Consider the following 19,085-nt stretch of genomic DNA (forward strand, 5'->3'; position numbering starts at 1 on the left):
GTGAAAGACACTGCAGCAATGGTAAAATTCTCAAATAAGTTTTTGGGGTTTTTTTTTCCAACCTTTAAAAACTTTATTTAATTTCATTGAATTATGTAATTGAAGCAATAGAACACAAATCGCCTTCTTCACACGTCCAAAAACCTCCAGTTCTTCAGTACTTGGAAAAAATATTATGCCATTTTACGCAATCTCGACCAATCAAATGTGCCTTTCCGTTGGGGGAATCAAATGTCGAGATTTGGACAAAATTGGAGCTCGTAGGAAATGTCGATTGTGCTTGGAAATGCAAAGCAAGTGTTTAAAAGACCCTTCCCATGTCCATTTTCTCCAGACTGTGCAGGATACTTTAGTTTAGATTATGTCCTTGGATGTTAATCCTCCATTTTCAGAGCAAAGTAGAAAAACCTATGAAGATTTAAGAACAGATCAAGATCAGCACTTACCCTCTCTCATTCTTGTGATCTCTGTGTGCCTCCAATGTTAGAAAATTCAGATAGTATTTCATAGATCTTTCCATCCAAGGGAATGCTGCTTTTCCCCTTGATATATTCATCTAACAGATCCCAATTGCATGATGTTTGATTCACTTCTCTCCCTCTCCGATTTATACAGTCTTCCATTTTGACGGACCCAATTTGCAATCTTGTGGGACATAGGAAAGTTACGAGCCTGCAGGAATGAACTAAAGTTGCCCTCAGTCAGGTTAACCTTCATTGTTGAGAAAGCAAGCTGCTTGAGCACAACCACCTCTCCACAAGATTCAGTGCATCAGGGCAGAGAGGGTGGATATGGCAACAGCCGGTGGAATGTGATAAATGGGTGCACGACAGAAAGTAGCCTTTTGTGAAAGTTTGCTCACAACAAGTTTATGTCCATCCTGAGGCAAGCCAGAGAACAGCATCTTACAAATCTCAAGGGTGAACTCTCAAACAAGTCTCATTCCTCCAAGCCATCCATGGTGGTGCCTCATCAAGCCCATCATTGGTGCATGCTTTCCCTCTATCCCCTCTCCAACCTCAAATGGAATAACTGCAGACTCTGCCTAAGATAAGGCCCGATGTCAAACCCTGTGTGTGCCTCCAAATCTCGTGTACCCAACCAATCCCACTCTGTGCCCATCTTACTGTCCACTGGAATATGTGTTTAGATTATTCTAAACTCTACCCAGTCAGGTAGAGAAAGTTCTGTCCTGTTTAGACACTGCTTCATTGCCAGGCCAAGATGACATCAGTGCTCATGTTCTCAAATCCTGCTCTGCCATTCTTGCCTCCCCTTTATCTGCCCCATTTATTCTGTCCTTCTTCTTTGGCTGCCTCACATTGGCCTAGAAATCAACAAACATCACTCCCACCTACAAGGACGATGTAAAAAAAAAATACAGATACTGTCAACTATCGACCGGTAAGCTTACTTATACGATGATTACAAGCAATGTCATGGAATCCATCATAGCTGATGTCTTTCCTATTTTCACACAGCACGATCAATCATCAATGACCAATCAATGATCAATGATCAAATCATCAATGATCAATTAATGACCATCAAACAACTCTGGACATGCTGCTGCTCCTCTTTCAGCAATGGTCGGAGGCCCTAAATCACAATCAAGAGGTTAGGACCATCTCCTTGGACATATCTTAGGCATCGACACAGTTTTGCATCTTGCTTTGCTTTCCAAGCTCTCTGCCTGGAGCATAGAAGGGTGCCTTAATTCCTGGATTTCTGACGTTCTCTACTCACGTAGTCAACGTGTGGCCAACAGTGTGGAACCGTCTACCCCCACCCCTTCCCTATATAGGCTGGAGATTTTTGTTTCTTTATTTTTTTTATTGAAATCCATCCTAAACAAGGTTGAGAGCCACTAAATGTGAAGGGCTACAAAGAAAAAAGAAGAGGAAAAACTGGCAGAACCTTCACCTAGTCCTGAAACAAGGAAACCTCTTCACAGGACTACTGTGCAGGAGTGGGTAAACTAGGCCAGGCGGAAAAATAAAGTTTCCTACTCCCATTGAGTGTTTTTTAGGAGACACATTTCCGTACTGGATGATGGTTGGATCCGGAAGGGAGCCCATCTGCTCTTTGTCAGGTGTTGTTTTTAGTCCTGGCAGGGTGTCACAGTCATCCTCCCCACTAGCAAAGCCAGTGAGGGGCTGTCAGTTTCGTCGCCGACAACTCGACCAGACAGCAGGCTTACATGTGATCAATTTATCACTGCTCATAAATGACATCGCCCTTATAGAATAATGGTATTCCCATGAAAAATGAATATCAGGTACTGTGGAGATAGTGGCCCATTCCTCTTGTGAGAGGTCAGATTGCAATCCCTGCCAGGTGTCTGTGTGAACAGCCATATTCATCATTGATGTTTTTTAATAGACATAGTTGAGGTTCGTGGAAGAGCTAGCACTAGTACACTGAATGGATCAGGATGCATCAGGACGGTTCCATTTGCATCATCAGGACAGTCTTTTACCACCTTGGAGAAGAAAACTCTGATCTCAAATCCACCAGCACTCTGATCTCAAATCCTCCAGCTATGGGTTAAATAGAAATAGTGATTAATAGGGCAGAGAGCTCCTTTGATTCTTTTAGCAAACTTCGTAGAGGAGAAAACATCAAATAAAATGAAAACTAGTCATTCAGATTGGGGGTGCAGGACAATGGGCCAGCAACCCAATCTCATTAAAAAAATTATGTTGGAGAAAAACACAAACTGCAACAGAAGTCGAAAGATGGAATTCTCAGTAGACACATTGACCAACGCTCTCATTCCCAAAGGATACTAGTTGGTGAAGGCACCGCTGCAAGCTTAGATACTATCACATGTGATATATCCTTTATTCAACCGGGAAGATATCTTGAGATGACTCTGAAGGTCGACAGCATGATGAACGGAGTCAGTTACCCTTCAACGCTAAATAACTAGAGTTCATAGAACACGATACCCCACCGGAAGTTTAGCACTACCGAAGCGGTCTTATACACCAACATTATACAACACCCTATCTAACATGTCCAAGTGCTGCTAAACTGGAGGTTTTTGGAAGTCACACGAAGATGATTTGTATTCTAGTGTTCAAGTATATTGTCGTGTGACTACCCTGTAGTGAACACTGCAGGGCGACACGGATGACCAAACGAGCTTTACTCCAAGGCTTTCAATCCAAAAATGATGGTATGCTTTACACACGAGGGAAAATAGGATAACGAACTTACCTGGATGGCTTCCACCCGACTTCTTCGCACCTGGATAAATTAACTCAAATGACACAGGATTAAAACGTACAAAAATACCGGCTTTATTAAAGAAAATGCCGGTAACAAGGAATGCACGATAATACTAAATTCCTAATTGGAGCAGCCCCACACAGACTCAAAAAAAAACAATGGGAAAAATAACTGAAAATAAAGATGTGTTCTTTTGTGGGCACTTAGCTCCGAGCTGCTCATGAATCTCGTCAGGAATCGTCAAAACCCCCGCGACCTTGGCGAGAACCGCATGCTTTGCCGCACAGCTCATGGGTGGGAAAACCAGGCCTCGATGCACAGTTCGCTCCGCTGGCCGTCGAGCGCGCGGCGAGAAGGCCGCGCCCATCCACTCGTCTCTGCTCCACCCAGCACCACTGCCTCTTGTTCACTCGCAGGGCCCTCAGCCGTTACGAAGCCACGACCAAGCGCACCAGAGTCCAGGAGTCGCGACCGCCTTTCCCCACGATCATCAAAAACCCAAAGTCAGGGATCTAAAATGCCGACTGCACGCAATCAATTTCCTGACGCAAGAGGCAATAAGCGCCCGTTCGCTATGGGATCCAGAACGAGAGGAAGAAAATGTCCACAGAGTGTTCCATGATAGTCAAAGCTCTGACGTCATCCCACCACGTCTGCGTGTCTGCTCCTATCAGCGAGTCCCATCTTACCAGTCCTTGCGCCAATAAAATTCCAGACCAATCACTGCTCTTCACGGCACGGACCTTTTGTGCCTGTGTGCTCACCAGGTCGATTATATCCGTGGTCATGCTCAAAGTCCTGCATCCGGTTGGTTTTTATTTAGTGTCATAAATGGGCGATTTCTTACTATTTGTGTGTGCTGCGTGTGTCATAAGGAACAGAGGAATAATAACAGAGGCCATTACATACAGGGAATTATTTACCCATAATCCTTCACCCCTCTCATGGGGACGAAGATACAAGCTTACATGACATACGGCCTGACTTATGTACATCAAGATGGCTACATGACATTCGGAGCACATTACCTATGCAATTCTACCTGGACTAAGGTATTGCCTACCCCCCCCCCCCCCGGGTACAAACGTAACAATATAATTCAATTTAAAATAAAATAAAGACTGTCGGATAAATAAATAAAAATAACAAATAATGTCGGATAAAAGACGAACAAAAACAAGTCGGATAAATAAATAAATTCCATGTTTTATTGCCGTTTTACCCAGTGTCTATTACATCATCACAACATTTTACATTAGTTCTTCATGCCTGCTGTTTGTATCTATTATGACAACCTTAAAAACCGTAAGTTTCCTGCTTGGAATGATTTTCAATTGTAGTTCACTGCCAGGCAGCGAGACAAGTTAAAAATATATATCTCGCTCCTTTCTGCACATGTTTGATTAGGATAAATTCAGAGACAAAGTAAGGTAAAACGAGAAACTTGTCTTCCTATTCATTTTCCGAGTAATGTTGAAAATGTAACATTCATTTTAAATAAGTTGTTCCTCGAACATAAACTGACAATCATAAACTGATGAGACAAACAGACAGATCGACAGACGGACATGAACACGAGTGGGAGACGTTCCTGAAAAAAAATGCTTAATGATGCATAACAGAACGAGAAGGTACCAGAGGATTGGAAAAATGGAATGATGGTACTATACAGTATATAAGAATGAATGAAGTGGATAATAATGCAAAACAAATCCTGGAATAAGATTACTATCAGTTCCAAATAAAATATTCTTGAGAATTTCGTGAAACAAGATGAAGCAGACAATCTTGCAGCTTTACCCACAAAGGAAATGAGAGAACAGATTGGTTTTAGAAAAGGAATATCTGCTGTTGAATAGATTTTGTGCTCTTAGACATATTTTAGCAAAAAACAAGTGAACGCATGCACATCCCTTGTTCATTGCGTTTATAGATCATTAAACAGCTTATGACTCAGTTTGGAGAGAAGGTCTGCCGAGAGTATTAGAACAGTATTAAATTCCCTTTAAAATAATGAGCACTGAAGACGTTGTATAAAAGAGTATGTGGCAGCAGATTAAGGATGAGGGAAAGCATTGGGAGTGTTTTGACATGAAGACAGAAAAAGACATGGAAGTGTTACTCACTGGAATTGCTGAACATAGTTATGGATAATGTTACATGTGGAGGGTGGACAAGTCAGTGCAACGCTTCGTGAAGAAATTGATTATAATGTTGTTGGCCCATACGACAAAAATTCTTCATATTGCGTAAGTAATAATGAGGGAACAAAGAACGCAATCTTTTGTTATTTTTTACAATTAGCATTTAAAAACTCGAGTGAAGTCGATGACGTGCCATCTCAAATCCCCACAAATAGTTCCACCAGGAATGACCCAATATAAAATTTTCAGTTAAAAAAAATTCCCCCGTTTTGACCCCTGTGATCTTAAAGCGTTATAGGATTCTGTCTCTTTTCGATATGTCTTTTATATATTTTTTCCATCAGATGTTACAATTGACCTGATATATGGAAACTCATTTACTTCATTTAAATTGTGCATTCTTCTTTGTATGCTGGCCATTACTTCTGCTTGCCTGTTCACAAATATTATTTTAATTTATATCGCCACACCTTTTCAAAAATAAAACATAGGGGCAATACCCATGGCACTCACCTGGTAGAATAAACAGTATACTACACTGACTAAAGGTATTCTAAATCAATTTGAATGGTCTATAGAAGACAAGGCAGCATGTAGAATCACACTAACATAATCGTGACTTTAAACAAACAAACAAAAAAAATACTTATTTGGGGGGGAAACTGCTACCCTGCCCTCCCTCCTCCCATCCTGTATACTTCCTCAGACCCCAATTTTTCTAATGCCTTGAACAAACATCACGGATAATGAAGGTTGTGGTGAAGTTTCATTGAAATTGCATGTGTAGTTTCTGAGAAGAAAGCAAATACCGATTTTGGAGGGAAAGTCCCCCCTACCCCCCGAAGACCATAGACACCCAAAGGAGCATATTTTTTTTAATGCCGTGAACAAACATTGGTACATCATAGGTGATGAAGTTTGTGGTCAAGTTTCATCGAAATTGTGTGTGTAGTTTCAGAGAAAAAAGCAATTATCTATTTTGGGGGGTCAAACCTGGACCCACTTTGACCCCCCATAGACCCCTTTAAACTTCGATTTTCTACATGCCATGAACAAACTTCGGTACATCATGGGTGATGAAGATTGTGGTCAATTTTCATCGAAATATTTTGTGAGGTTTCAGAGAAAAAAGCAAATTTCTATTTTGGGGGGGGGGGGGGGGGGGACAACAAACCTGGATGCACTTTGACCCCCGGTAGACCCCCTTAAACCCCGACGTTTTTAATGCCGTGAACAAACTTTAGTCACAACACAAAACATATCATTTGTGCCAAATTTGGTCTCAATCCCATCAGCGGTTTCGGAGAAGTTTCAAGTGTTTACGGAAGGACGGACGGACTGACGGACTGACGGACGGACCACACGCCATTGCATAAGTTCCCCTGAACTTCGTTCCAGGTGAGCTAAAAAAAACAAAAAAAAAACAGTGGATATTGTAATCGGCTCCATCAGCCTGTCTGTCCATCTATCTGTCTGTCCATTTGTCCATCTGTCATGCTATCTCCTAAACAATTTGGCAGAAATTCACCAAATTTGGTGGTTGCGATCTCCATATGGCAAGAAGGTCCGAGAGCAGTGTCATTTTTGGCCACGCCCCCTGGAGCTGGGTCAAAAGTTCAAATATCGAAAAATGCAATTACAGGCACATTTTAAAATAAAACTTTGTTTACATGGGTGTGGATCGCTACGTAAGGTTGGTGGGTGGGGGGGGGGGGGGTTGCGGTGTGGATGGCGTGGGAGGATTGGGACATTGCAAGTGCAAAGTGTGGAGCCAAATGTGAGACCGGACAAGTTGGCCCCTGAAAATTGTTGATTCTTGACGCTCTTTGCATTGGTACATTCTGAGCATTTAATCCGATCACCTTTGCCACATTCCTTTGAAAAAAAATTAATATGAAAAGGGGGTGCTTTTACTTTTGCGATTCTTCTTGGTGCCAAAGTTTATTATTGCGCTCAAAAACTAATGTGCATTTCATACTTTTATTGTTGCTTCTACTTTTCATCCTAATTCTTCAAGGTCTCCAAACATGCAAGACTCCCTACCCCCAGTGGGCTAAAATGCACAGTGGTAGAGTCCATAGATATGCGTGGCATGGGGCTCATCCTTATGACTCTCCATTTATTAGCTCATCTCATTTAGATTCTCGAAGAAATTAACTCATAAAATGGGTCATGATGTCCAGAAGTCTGTCCGTTTGTTAACTTTTTGCCATTTCCGCAACTCCCCCATTATCACCTGGCTGAGAATTCTGAAACTTGAAACATTAATACAAGACAGTAACACACACAATCTATTGGGCTTCGATTTTTCGATTTCGGATCATGGGGGCTTCTGGGATGCTGTTGGAGGGAGGAGGCTTCTGGGAGGCTTCATGGGGACTCAACTCTGTGTTTGCCTCAAAATCTTGTGTCCAAAATCCATCCCTCTCTGTACCCACCGCACCCAGTCGTACCCAGCTGGGTGCGGTGGGTACAGAGACCTGGACACTGTGTCCTTCTCTCCTGACAAGATGGAGAAGTTTCTGTCATTCCTCGACTCTGATTCTGCAACTGGACCAGATGGCATCAGCCCACGGGTCCTAAAATCCTGCTCTGCCGCTCTTACACTCCCTCTCTCTGTTCTATTCACCCTCTCTTCTGCTCCGGGTCATCTGAAATCTGCTTGGAAATCAGCCAACAAACAGCTTTACACAAAAAAGGTGCAAAAACAGATCCTTGCAACTACAGGCCAATCAGCCTTCTCCCAATTATCAGCAAAGTCATGGAATCCATCATTGCTTCAGATATCAAATCTTTCCTCTTCTCCAATGGCTTGATCTCTGATCATCAATTTGGTTTCAGACCAGGTAACTCTACTCTGGACATGCTGCTTCTGCTGTCTCAACAATGGATGTAGGTCCTCAATGCCAAACAGGAAATTAGAGCTGTCTCCATTGACATATCACGTGCCTTCGATACGGTCTGGCACCCCGCTCTGCTCACCAAACCCTCCTCCTATGGTATCCATGGAAATCTCCATGCTTGGCTTGCGGACTTCCTCTCTAGTTGTAGTCAACGTGTGGCCGTGAATGGGTTTGTTTCTCTCATCTCCCCTTCCTATTCAGGCTGGAGTTCCCCAAGGTAGTGTTATGGGCCCTGTGCTTTTTCTGGTCTTCATCAATGATCTCTCTGACTTTCTTGAATATCCTCTCTATCTCTTTGCTGATGACTCCACTCTCTGCGGCTCCATTCCTCCTCCCTCACATCAGCAGTCTGCAGCCTCCCCACTCTCTGCAGACCTGGACAAAATCACAGACTGGTCAAACAAGTGGAACATGTCTTTCAATCCTGACAAATGTCACACTCTTACTGTCTCTCTGAAAAGACTGACTGGACAACTCTCCCATCTACTTTCTGAGCAATCCTCTCCAAGAATTTCACCAGAGGGGATTAATGCAGGAAGTGACTAACATTTATTTATTTATATATATATATATATATATATATATATATATATATATATATATATATATATATATATATATATATATATATATATATCTACAGTATATATGTTAGTCACTTCCTGTATTAATCCCCTCCAGCATTTATCATACTATCAAGTTGGCCTGAATGGATAATTACCAGAGGCCTTTTCACAGGGTATTCAGATTAGCTCGTGGTTGTGACTGATGATGCCTGCAGTCCGGGTGTGGACCGCGGTCCACCTTTTGACGATCCTTGGCACTTTAATTACACATTCAACTCTAATGCAACGATGACTAAATAAACCTTTCTTGCCTGAAAATACCGATATGGGTGAGCAAAGAGATTATTTTAGAGGAGAACTTGAAGCAACACAGCACATGCAGTCGATATGTCTATCTGTATCAGGACTCACACACAAGTGATACATTTTCAGTGCATGTGCACCATGCAGTACGTGCTTACTCCGACCAATAAAATCCAGCACACGCACAGGCCGATACCGCTCTCTCTTATTAAATATTGCCCACCAGCACAGTATGTATTGATTTAAGAGATAACTTATTTGGGAAAAGTTAAATGTAGAGTGTAGTTTCGAGTAGAGCATAGTTTCAGATTATTGTTCTAGACAAATATATATTCTGCAACAAGGTGAAGATTTTTCCGAAAGTCATCTTCATCAGTGTTATTTCAAGAGTGCTCATCCCAAAGGGGTGATTGGGAGGCTCACAAATGACTGCACTGGTGTTCCGCCAATGAATTGCCCCTTCATTTATACAGAATTAGATGATGCATTTGGGGAACATTCAGGCCTGTGTGGATTGTACAAAGCAATGCATTTTGTGTTATATTCTAGCAAATAACTAGAAGGGACAATGGATATAACAATGCATATTTCCTCGTCAAAAAAGTGTCCTCTTCCTCCACCCATGGACGCCCATATTTGTATATACAATCAACATTGGGGGACGCATGAAATATGTCACGAATATTTAGATTTGACCCCTGGTTCATGACCCAAAAGGTGAGACTTAAGACAGCATAGAACACTCTAAAGTCACTTTTATGGAAAAGGAGGGAATATCAGAAAAGGTAAAAATATAGATGCAATAGTTGCACCGACTTTGATATACAGATCATCAATTTGGATCTTTACAAAACAGAGGAGAAAATAAAAGACATTCCTTTGAAATTCTCTCGTCGATAAACATGCTGAACATGAAATGGGATAATTTTATAATGAGTGAAAATATCAGAGACAAATTGGAAACAAATGATATTCAGTGCAAGAGCAGGTAAATCTATAAACTGGAATGATTTGGACATATTGAAAGATTGGATGAGGAATAACAAGTGGAAATAATTTAACAAAGCGGGATGAACAGTCGAGAGATCAATGGGTAGACCAAGAACTAAACGGAAACAAACAGGGAAGAAAGATATTATAATGAAAGCCAAAATTAAAATGGCAGAAACACAACATTTAGCCCAATATAGGAAAGGATTTTTTGGGGATGCCAAGTCGAGGCTCATATAAGGTTGAAGAGTTGTGGTTTGTGCTTTGAGCCAGCTACAGCTACATTTCATGTCCTCTCCTTCAAAATGGAATGAAAATTCTCAATCACACCAGGCTCACTTCGTTATATGTTGTTGTTGTTATAAGTACTGTGTGTGATTTAATATTATTGTCTTTAAGAGAGTTCATGAACATTCTATTGTAGAACTCTGTTTATTCTTCATCAGTCGTTCATTTATCTGGCTTCCATTTGTGTCTCTCAAGTATTTGGTTGAAACCATCCAGGAGCCTGACAGCATTCCAATTATCACAGGAACGACCCATGGATGTGTGGACCATAAATTGATGATCGTTTAAACGTATTTTTAAACCTCATCATTTTCAAGTTCAATCAAATCACCAAACCAAATGTAATCAGCTGCTTTGAATAGAGCTTTCTCCGTTTAAACTTTGTGATTATATTTTAAGCAATTCATCGGCTAAATGTCTTTCTTTACTTATCAGTATTATCATCATTAGAACTCAAATATTTAGTGACAATATTATTAAATTTATTATTATTTTATTCTGCACAATATACATGGGATTCAGAAGCAAAGTCTCAAGTTTAGGCCCTATTATTTTTCAATACACGAAACCAGGTACAGTATACAGTTTTGTAATTGATTTAGCTTCAGCCAACACTGTACTCCATTTAAGTTCCATATTCCATATTTCAGATGGGCTAGCGGCTAGGGTGCCGGCTTAGGATCCAAGGATCCTGGGTTCGAATCCCGGTCGATCGCTGAATTAACGCCAGGGGGGTTGACTCAGCCTGTCATCCTTCCGAGGTCGGCTAACTGAGTACCAGTTCACTGGTAATTCCCTGTTTGTCGTTAAAAGGCGGCAAAAAGGGTTCACGTCAGGAAGGGCATCCGGCCGTAAAACATTGCTTCAAAAAGGGGACCGAAAAAACAACAACAATCACGGTTCCCGAAAAAAGGCCAACCCCCGCTTTGCGGGGAAAAATGGCCTCTAAAGGTGGTTATTCCATATTTCAGATGTAAATCTCATAAAATGGTACAATAAAATAGTCCTTTCTGGGATGAAAATGTGTTGATATTGGCTAAAGGTGTCACATAGGTGATGACCAAGTTTCATCCAAATCCGTCCATATGGAATCCAAGGACAACTCTTCTCTTGGATTGCTGACTTCCTCCACTCTCGTAACCAACGTGTGGGTCTCAATGGAACCCTTTCTTCTTCTCTTCCTGTCAAGGCTGGAATATCCCAAGGCAGTGATTCCCCCTTCTTATTCCTAATCTTCATCAACGATCTCTCTGACTCTCTGGAAAATCCTCTTTATCTCTTTGCTGATGACGCCACTCTCTGCCATGACAACCCTCATCCTTCTAATAGACAGGCAGCAACCTCTTACCTCTCCTCAGACCTTGGGAAAAAAATCACACTCTGGTCAAACACCGAGAACAGGTCTTTCAATCCTGATAAATCCCACGTTCTATTCTCCTCTGTCTCCTCTGTCTCCTCTGTCTCCCCTCTCTCTCTCTCTCCTCTCTATCTCTGTCTCTGTCGCTGTCTCTCTCTGTCTCTCTCTCTCTCATTCTCTCTCGTTCTCTCTATCGTTCTCTCTCTCTCGTTCTCTCTCTCCCGTTCTCTCTCTCCCGTTCTCTCTCTCCCGTTCTCTCTCTCTCGTTCCCTCTCTCCCGTTCTCTCTCTCTCGTTCTCTCTCTCTCGTTCTCTCTCTCTCATTCTCTCTCTCTCGTTCTCTCTCTCTCGTTCTCTCTCTCTCGTTCTCTCTCTCTCGTTCTCTCTCTCTCGTTCTCTCTCTCTCGTTCTCTCTCTCTCGTTCTCTCTCTCCCGTTCTCTCTCTCGTTCTCCCTCTCGTTCTCTCTCTCATTCTCTCTCTCATTCTCCCTCTCGTTCTCAAATACCCTCTCGTTCTCAAATACCCTCTCATCTACGTTCTCAAATACCCTCTCATCTACGTTCTCAAATACCCTCTCATCTACGTTCTCAAATACCCTCTCATCTACATTCTCAAATACCCTCTCATCTACATTCTCAAATACGCTCTCATCTACGTTCTCAAATACCCTCTCGTCTGCATTCTCAAATACCCTCTCGTCTACGTTCTCAAATACGCTCTCATCTACGTTCTCAAATACCCTCTCATCTACGTTCTCAAATACCCTCTCATCTACGTTCTCAAATACGCTCTCAACTACGTTCTCAAATACCCTCTCATCTACGTTCTCAAATACCCTCTCATCTACGTTCTCAAATACCCTCTCATCTACGTTCTCAAATACCCTCTCATCTACGTTCTCAAATACCCTCTCATCTACGTTCTCAAATACCCTCTCATCTACATTCTCAAATACCCTCTCATCTACGTTCTCAAATACCCTCTCATCTACATTCTCAAATACGCTCTCATCTACGTTCTCAAATACCTTCTCATCTACGTTCTCAAATACCCTCTCATCTACATTCTCAAATACCCTCTCATCTACGTTCCCAAATACCCTTTCATCTACGTTCCCAAATACCCTCTCATCTACGTTCTCAAATACCCTCTCATCTACGTTCTCAAATACCCTCTCATCTACGTTCGCAAATACCCTCTCATCTACGTTCTCAAATACCCTCTCATCTACGTTCTCAAATACCCTCTCGTCTACGTTCTCAAATACCCTCTCATCTACGTTCTCAAATACCCTCTCATCTACATTCTCAAATACCCTCTCATCTACATTCTCAAATACGCTCTCATCTACGTTCTCAAATACCCTCTCGTCTACGTTCTCAAATACCCTCTCATCTACGTTCTCAAATACCCTCTCATCTACATTCTCAAATACCCTCTCATCTACGTTCTCAAATACCCTCTCATCTATGTTCTCAAATACCCTCTCGTCTACGTTCTCAAATACCCTCTCATCTACGTTCTCAAATACCCTCTCATCTACGTTCTCAAATACCCTCTCATCTACGTTCTCAAATACCCTCTCATCTACGTTCTCAAATACCCTCTCATCTACGTTCTCAAATACCCTCTCATCTACGTTCTCAAATACCCTCTCATCTACGTTCTCAAATACCCTCTCATCTACATTCTCAAATACCCTCTCATCTACGTTCTCAAATACGCTCTCATCTACGTTCTCAAATACCTTCTCATCTACGTTCTCAAATACCCTCTCATCTACATTCTCAAATACCCTCTCATCTACGTTCTCAAATACGCTCTCATCTACGTTCTCAAATACCTTCTCATCTACGTTCTCAAATACCCTCTCATCTACATTCTCAAATACCCTCTCATCTATGTTCTCAAATACCCTCTCATCTACATTCTCAAATACCCTCTCATCTACGTTCCCAAATACCCTTTCATCTACGTTCTCAAATACCCTCTCATCTACGTTCTCAAATACCCTCTCATCTACGTTATCAAATACCCTCTCATCTACATTCTCAAATACCCTCTCATCTACGTTCTCAAATACCCTCTCATCTACGTTCTCAAATACCCTCTCATCTACGTTCTCAAATACGCTCTCATCTACGTTCTCAAATACGCTCTCATCTACGTTCTCAAATACCCTCTCATCTACATTCTCAAATACCTTCTCATCTACGTTCTCAAATACCCTCTCATCTACATTCTCAAATACCCTCTCATCTACGTTCTCAAATACGCTCTCATCTACGTTCTCAAATACCTTCTCATCTACGTTCTCAAATACCCTCTCATCTACATTCTCAAATACCCTCTCATCTATGTTCTCAAATACCCTCTCATCTACATTCTCAAATACCCTCTCATCTACTTTCCCAAATACCCTTTCATCTACGTTCTCAAATACCCTCTCATCTACGTTCTCAAATACCCTCTCATCTACGTTATCAAATACCCTCTCATCTACATTCTCAAATACCCTCTCATCTACGTTCTCAAATACCCTCTCATCTACGTTCTCAAATACCCTCTCATCTACGTTCTCAAATACCCTCTCATCTACGTTCTCAAATACGCTCTCATCTACGTTCTCAAATACCCTCTCATCTACATTCTCAAATACCCTCTCATCTACGTTCTCAAATACCCTCTCATCTACATTCTCAAATACCCTCTCATCTACGTTCTCAAATACGCTCTCATCTACGTTCTCAAATACCTTCTCATCTACGTTCTCAAATACCCTCTCATCTACATTCTCAAATACCCTCTCATCTACGTTCTCAAATACGCTCTCATCTACGTTCTCAAATACCTTCTCATCTACGTTCTCAAATACCCTCTCATCTACATTCTCAAATACCCTCTCATCTATGTTCTCAAATACCCTCTCATCTACATTCTCAAATACCCTCTCATCTACGTTCCCAAATACCCTTTCATCTACGTTCTCAAATACCCTCTCATCTACGTTCTCAAATACCCTCTCATCTACGTTCTCAAATACCCTCTCATCTACGTTCTCAAATACCCTCTCATCTACATTATCAAATACCCTCTCATCTACATTCTCAAATACCCTCTCATCTACATTCTCAAATACCCTCTCTCATCTATGTTCTCAAATACCCTCTCGTTCTCAAATACCCTCTCATCTACGTTCTCAAATACCCTCTCATCTACATTCTCAAATACCCTCTCATCTACGTTCTCAAATACGCTCTCATCTACGTTCTCAAATACGTTCTCATCTACGTTCTCAAATACCCTCTCATCTACATTCTCAAATACCCTCTCATCTATGTTCTCAAATACCCTCTCATCTACATTCTCAAATACCCTCTCATCTACGTTCCCAAATACCCTTTCATCTACGTTCTCAAATACCCTCTCATCTACGTTCTCAAATACCCTCTCATCTACGTTATCAAATACCCTCTCATCTACATTCTCAAATACCCTCTCATCTACATTCTCAAATACCCTCTCATCTACATTCTCAAATACCCTCTCTCATCTATGTTCTCAAATACCCTCTCGTTCTCAAATACCCTCTCATCTATGTTCTCAAATACCCTCTCATCTACGTTCTCAAATACCCTCTCATCTACATTCTCAAATACCCTCTCATCTACGTTCTCAAATACCCTCTCAAAGAGGTTCACTCAAACTTCCGGGTCTCACTCTCGGCCATGACCTCGCTTGGGCAAGCCACATTTCCAAGCTGGCCTCCAAAGCCAGATGGTGACTGCACATCCTCAGTCATACGAAGTCCTTCCTTGGCACACCTGAGCTCCTTCCTATCCACCAACAAGGCTTTCATCTGCAACTTATTACTGCTCCCCCTCTCCACATCTAGGTGAGCATGACGCCGTGGAAACCAAGGCCTTCAGGATCATTCAAATCTGCCTTGATGGAGCTGAGTCTATGGGCCTATCTCTTTGCCATTGCCGTCAGGTCGGTGGTCTCTCCGTCTTCTTCCACTACATTTCTGGTTGTGCACCCTCTGTCTTCTCCGTGCTTTTGAAGACAGCCTAGAGCACCCCCATGGATATGCAGGGTGCAGGTGGTCCACCAGCAACCCCTTCCTAGTGAAACTGCCTTAATCCAGAACCAATGCTCACCTCCTCTCATTTATTCCTCTTTTTCCCCCACCTGTGAAACCACCTTCCATACAATTTCCAATCTCATTATTCCCTCTGGGTCTTCAAGACAGCTCTTCTCCACCATCTCAGGTCATCCCCCATCCAAAATCATGATCTTTTCTACATCCATTAAACAACCCCTCATGCTGCCCAAAACTTTGTTTATGTGTCCATTTTGTTCATCCCTTGCTTTCTCCCCCATCACTCATCATAACCTGCATCCCCTGATTGTCCATCTCCATCTACCTTCCCCTTCTGCCATGCTGTTGGTGTTTCCTCTTTCTCCTGCTGTTCTCCTTGTTATGTTGTGTCATGATCTGTTCTGTGTCCGAGCTCTTCCTGTAGTAGTGAAAAAATAGACAAAAGTAACTTTTTGAGATATTGTACTGTAATGTACTGTATATCGTTTTGGCCCGATCACTCAATGTTGAAAAATCACTTTAAAATGTATTATGTCCGGATCCAGATCTTCACCAAAATCGAATCATTTCGTCCTTATCACACAACCAACCTGTCCACCAAGTTTTGTCCTAATCTGTCCACAACTTTTTGAGATATCATGCTCACAGGCAGACAAATTCACATCTCACACAGACAGATGTGAAAACATAACCGCTGTCCACCTTCGGCGATGGAGGAAATAAATAACAGCAAGCAGACGAAAAGATCACCAGGCCTATTCTAAAACAATGCCTAGGCCTATTCCGGATGTGCACCTGGGAACCTGGCCATACCTGCATTAGACAGCGTCAGAAAAGACTGCCAGAGAAAGGTAATGTCTCGATAAATTGCTTTGTCATCTGCACCATTGTAACAGAGCCATGGAGATCATACAAACTCCTTACCTTACGCTTGTTGCTTGGACAGACATAAAGAGACACAAGAACTGCCTTTGGATCGAGCCTGTCATTAATCTTCAGATAGCTGGCACCGTAGTCAGTCGATCTGCAACAAAAGGACATATAAGGTGATTAATAAAACCTATTTGGTTAAAACCTATTAATAAAATGAATTTGGCAAAAAAAAAAAAAAAATGGAATTTAAAAAAAAAGTTGTTGAGTGTACCTGGATGTGCTTAAGAGGTTTCTCATTTCCAACAACGAAATGAAATCTCTGTCATTGCGACCCAGATAAGTTGCCAACCCACCCACCCCCGGCCTGCCGTTTTCTCGGTGCCAGAAAACCGACCCTGCTCACATAACTTCCCAGGAGCCTCCAGAAAGTAAAGACCTCAACAAGCTGTCACTAAGAGAGGCACCAGTCTGTCTGATTTATAAATTAGTTGTGATCAAACAAAATGGAGTTGGGAGTTTTAACCTCACACCTCAGGGGTTGCTTGCACCTAAAATGCTCCACAAATATTAAAACTAAAACTCACACTGGGCGAAGTCATTGAGGCCAAAGGAGTTATTTCGTCGACAGAAAGCCGAGCACCTTGTTTACCATGCTCATGCTTGTTGCTCAAGATGTCCACCCTCTCCACCTATGTCCAAGATGTCCTTAAAACAGCTGTCCACCACCATCTCTTATCTTCTCCCCATCCAAAACCTTGATCTTTTCTACCCCCGTTAATTCACCCCAGATCCACTTTTTTGAAATACCGACTTCTTTTCTGGAAGTCCTTGCAGTGTCCATGTGTTTTTTAACCTCTCCCACCCCCCCCCAATGCCTCCCTGCCCCCCAATCCCTCTCCCTCCCACAGATCTCCCGATGTCCCTGCTCTCGATCTTGTTCTCTCGCCTCCTTTATCTTATGTTTTATGTGTCAGTTTGTCTTTTTTGTGATCAATGTTAGCTCTTACACGAGCCTCGATCTTGTACACACACAAAAAAAAGAAGAAGATGAAATCAATTGCAGATTAGGTTCAGTATAAGGAGTGAGCTTGAGCTGGAGACTTTTCCTCTCCAAGATCTCCTGAGTGAGCCTTCTGCATCCTTTGGAGCAATGTTGTAACTCTTGTGTGAGACCTTGCGACTGCACTCATGGCCTGATCGACCGGCAATCTGAAGTGGCACAGGTAATGCTTGATATGTTGTGTGAGCTCTTATATCAGTGCTGTACCATGAAACACTGACATCTCTGAATCCAGCAATTCTTGAAATTGTTCATGAGCAAAAAATATCAGCTGGAGATAAGCCTCGCATAACGTCTCCGGTCAGCGAGGAGATAGTGTCCATCCATGCGTACGCATTCCCCTCATGCAGTGGAGTTTGTTATTCAATGTTATTCCATGCAGCTGCGATTTTATACAAATCATCCAGAGTACAAATCTTCACGGGTTACACCTTCAGAGAGATCATTGTTTCGCAGAAGACAGAAGACATGAGCTTTAAAAACCTCCAAGCAAGAAACATTCCTGGCATTCCTCCTTTTTTCAAGGAATAATTTGGAATGACTAGAGGATATCCAGTGTACGACTGGCCTTGGAGCACAGCTTTGCTATATGGTCAGTCCTAGAGAGGTCATGGCTGATTGCGAGGCCAAGTGCAAGAGATTCCAGAGACTGACCATTGAAATAGCAAAATGGCTTCGCTTGAGGATCCTTCCGGAGTGACAGGGCAAGATTGTGGGAATAGGCAGTATTGAAATTAATTTCATCGAATCAATTTCAGATTATCTATTAAATGCCAGAGCAGAAGAGATTGGCACGGGTAGTCTGCCTGTCAATGGAATAGGATATGATATAATGCAGAGTCATCTGCTGAAATGGAAGAGAGTGGAATATAAAATAATAATTAGAAAGGTCTGTTACTCCAGCATTTATTGATCCACTTTCTAAATAAGTACAGTGACTATACAAAGGTTTTTAACCTTTTATGAGCTTCCGTCTTGAATTGGAAAAAAAGGAAAGACATCCTCAAACAATACCATTTACTAAATCGCACATTACGCTGTTCGGTATTCTCATCTGAGTATGTGGTTCAAGATGCTGGCATAACAGGTTCAAAATCCCACATACTGTATTAATTGTGTTGATTTTTCCATTTTTTTTTCTTAATGTACTGATGGCATATTAAGTGTATGAAGTAAAAATATTATAAATAATAAAATATTAATAATTAATGAAATAATAATTACTTAATATTATTTATAATAATATAATAATAACATAATAATAT

The 19,085-nt window shown here is 41.7% G+C and overlaps 1 protein-coding gene across 1 annotated transcript in view; it reads right to left on the reverse strand.

Annotated features, from left to right (window-relative positions):
* Window positions 1-19,085, reverse strand: part of LOC137422120 (VPS10 domain-containing receptor SorCS1) — an 886,462-nt gene that overhangs the window by 616,215 nt on the left and 251,162 nt on the right. The window contains exon 3 of the mRNA XM_078772485.1: window positions 16,812-16,911. Within this exon, the coding sequence (XP_078628611.1) occupies window positions 16,812-16,911 (100 nt within the window). The remainder of the gene's footprint in view (window positions 1-16,811; window positions 16,912-19,085) is intronic.

This window comes from Myxine glutinosa, chromosome 2, assembly GCF_964187855.1.
Source record: "Myxine glutinosa chromosome 2, kmMyxGlut1.1, whole genome shotgun sequence".
NCBI classification, from domain to species: Eukaryota; Metazoa; Chordata; class Myxini; order Myxiniformes; family Myxinidae; genus Myxine; species Myxine glutinosa.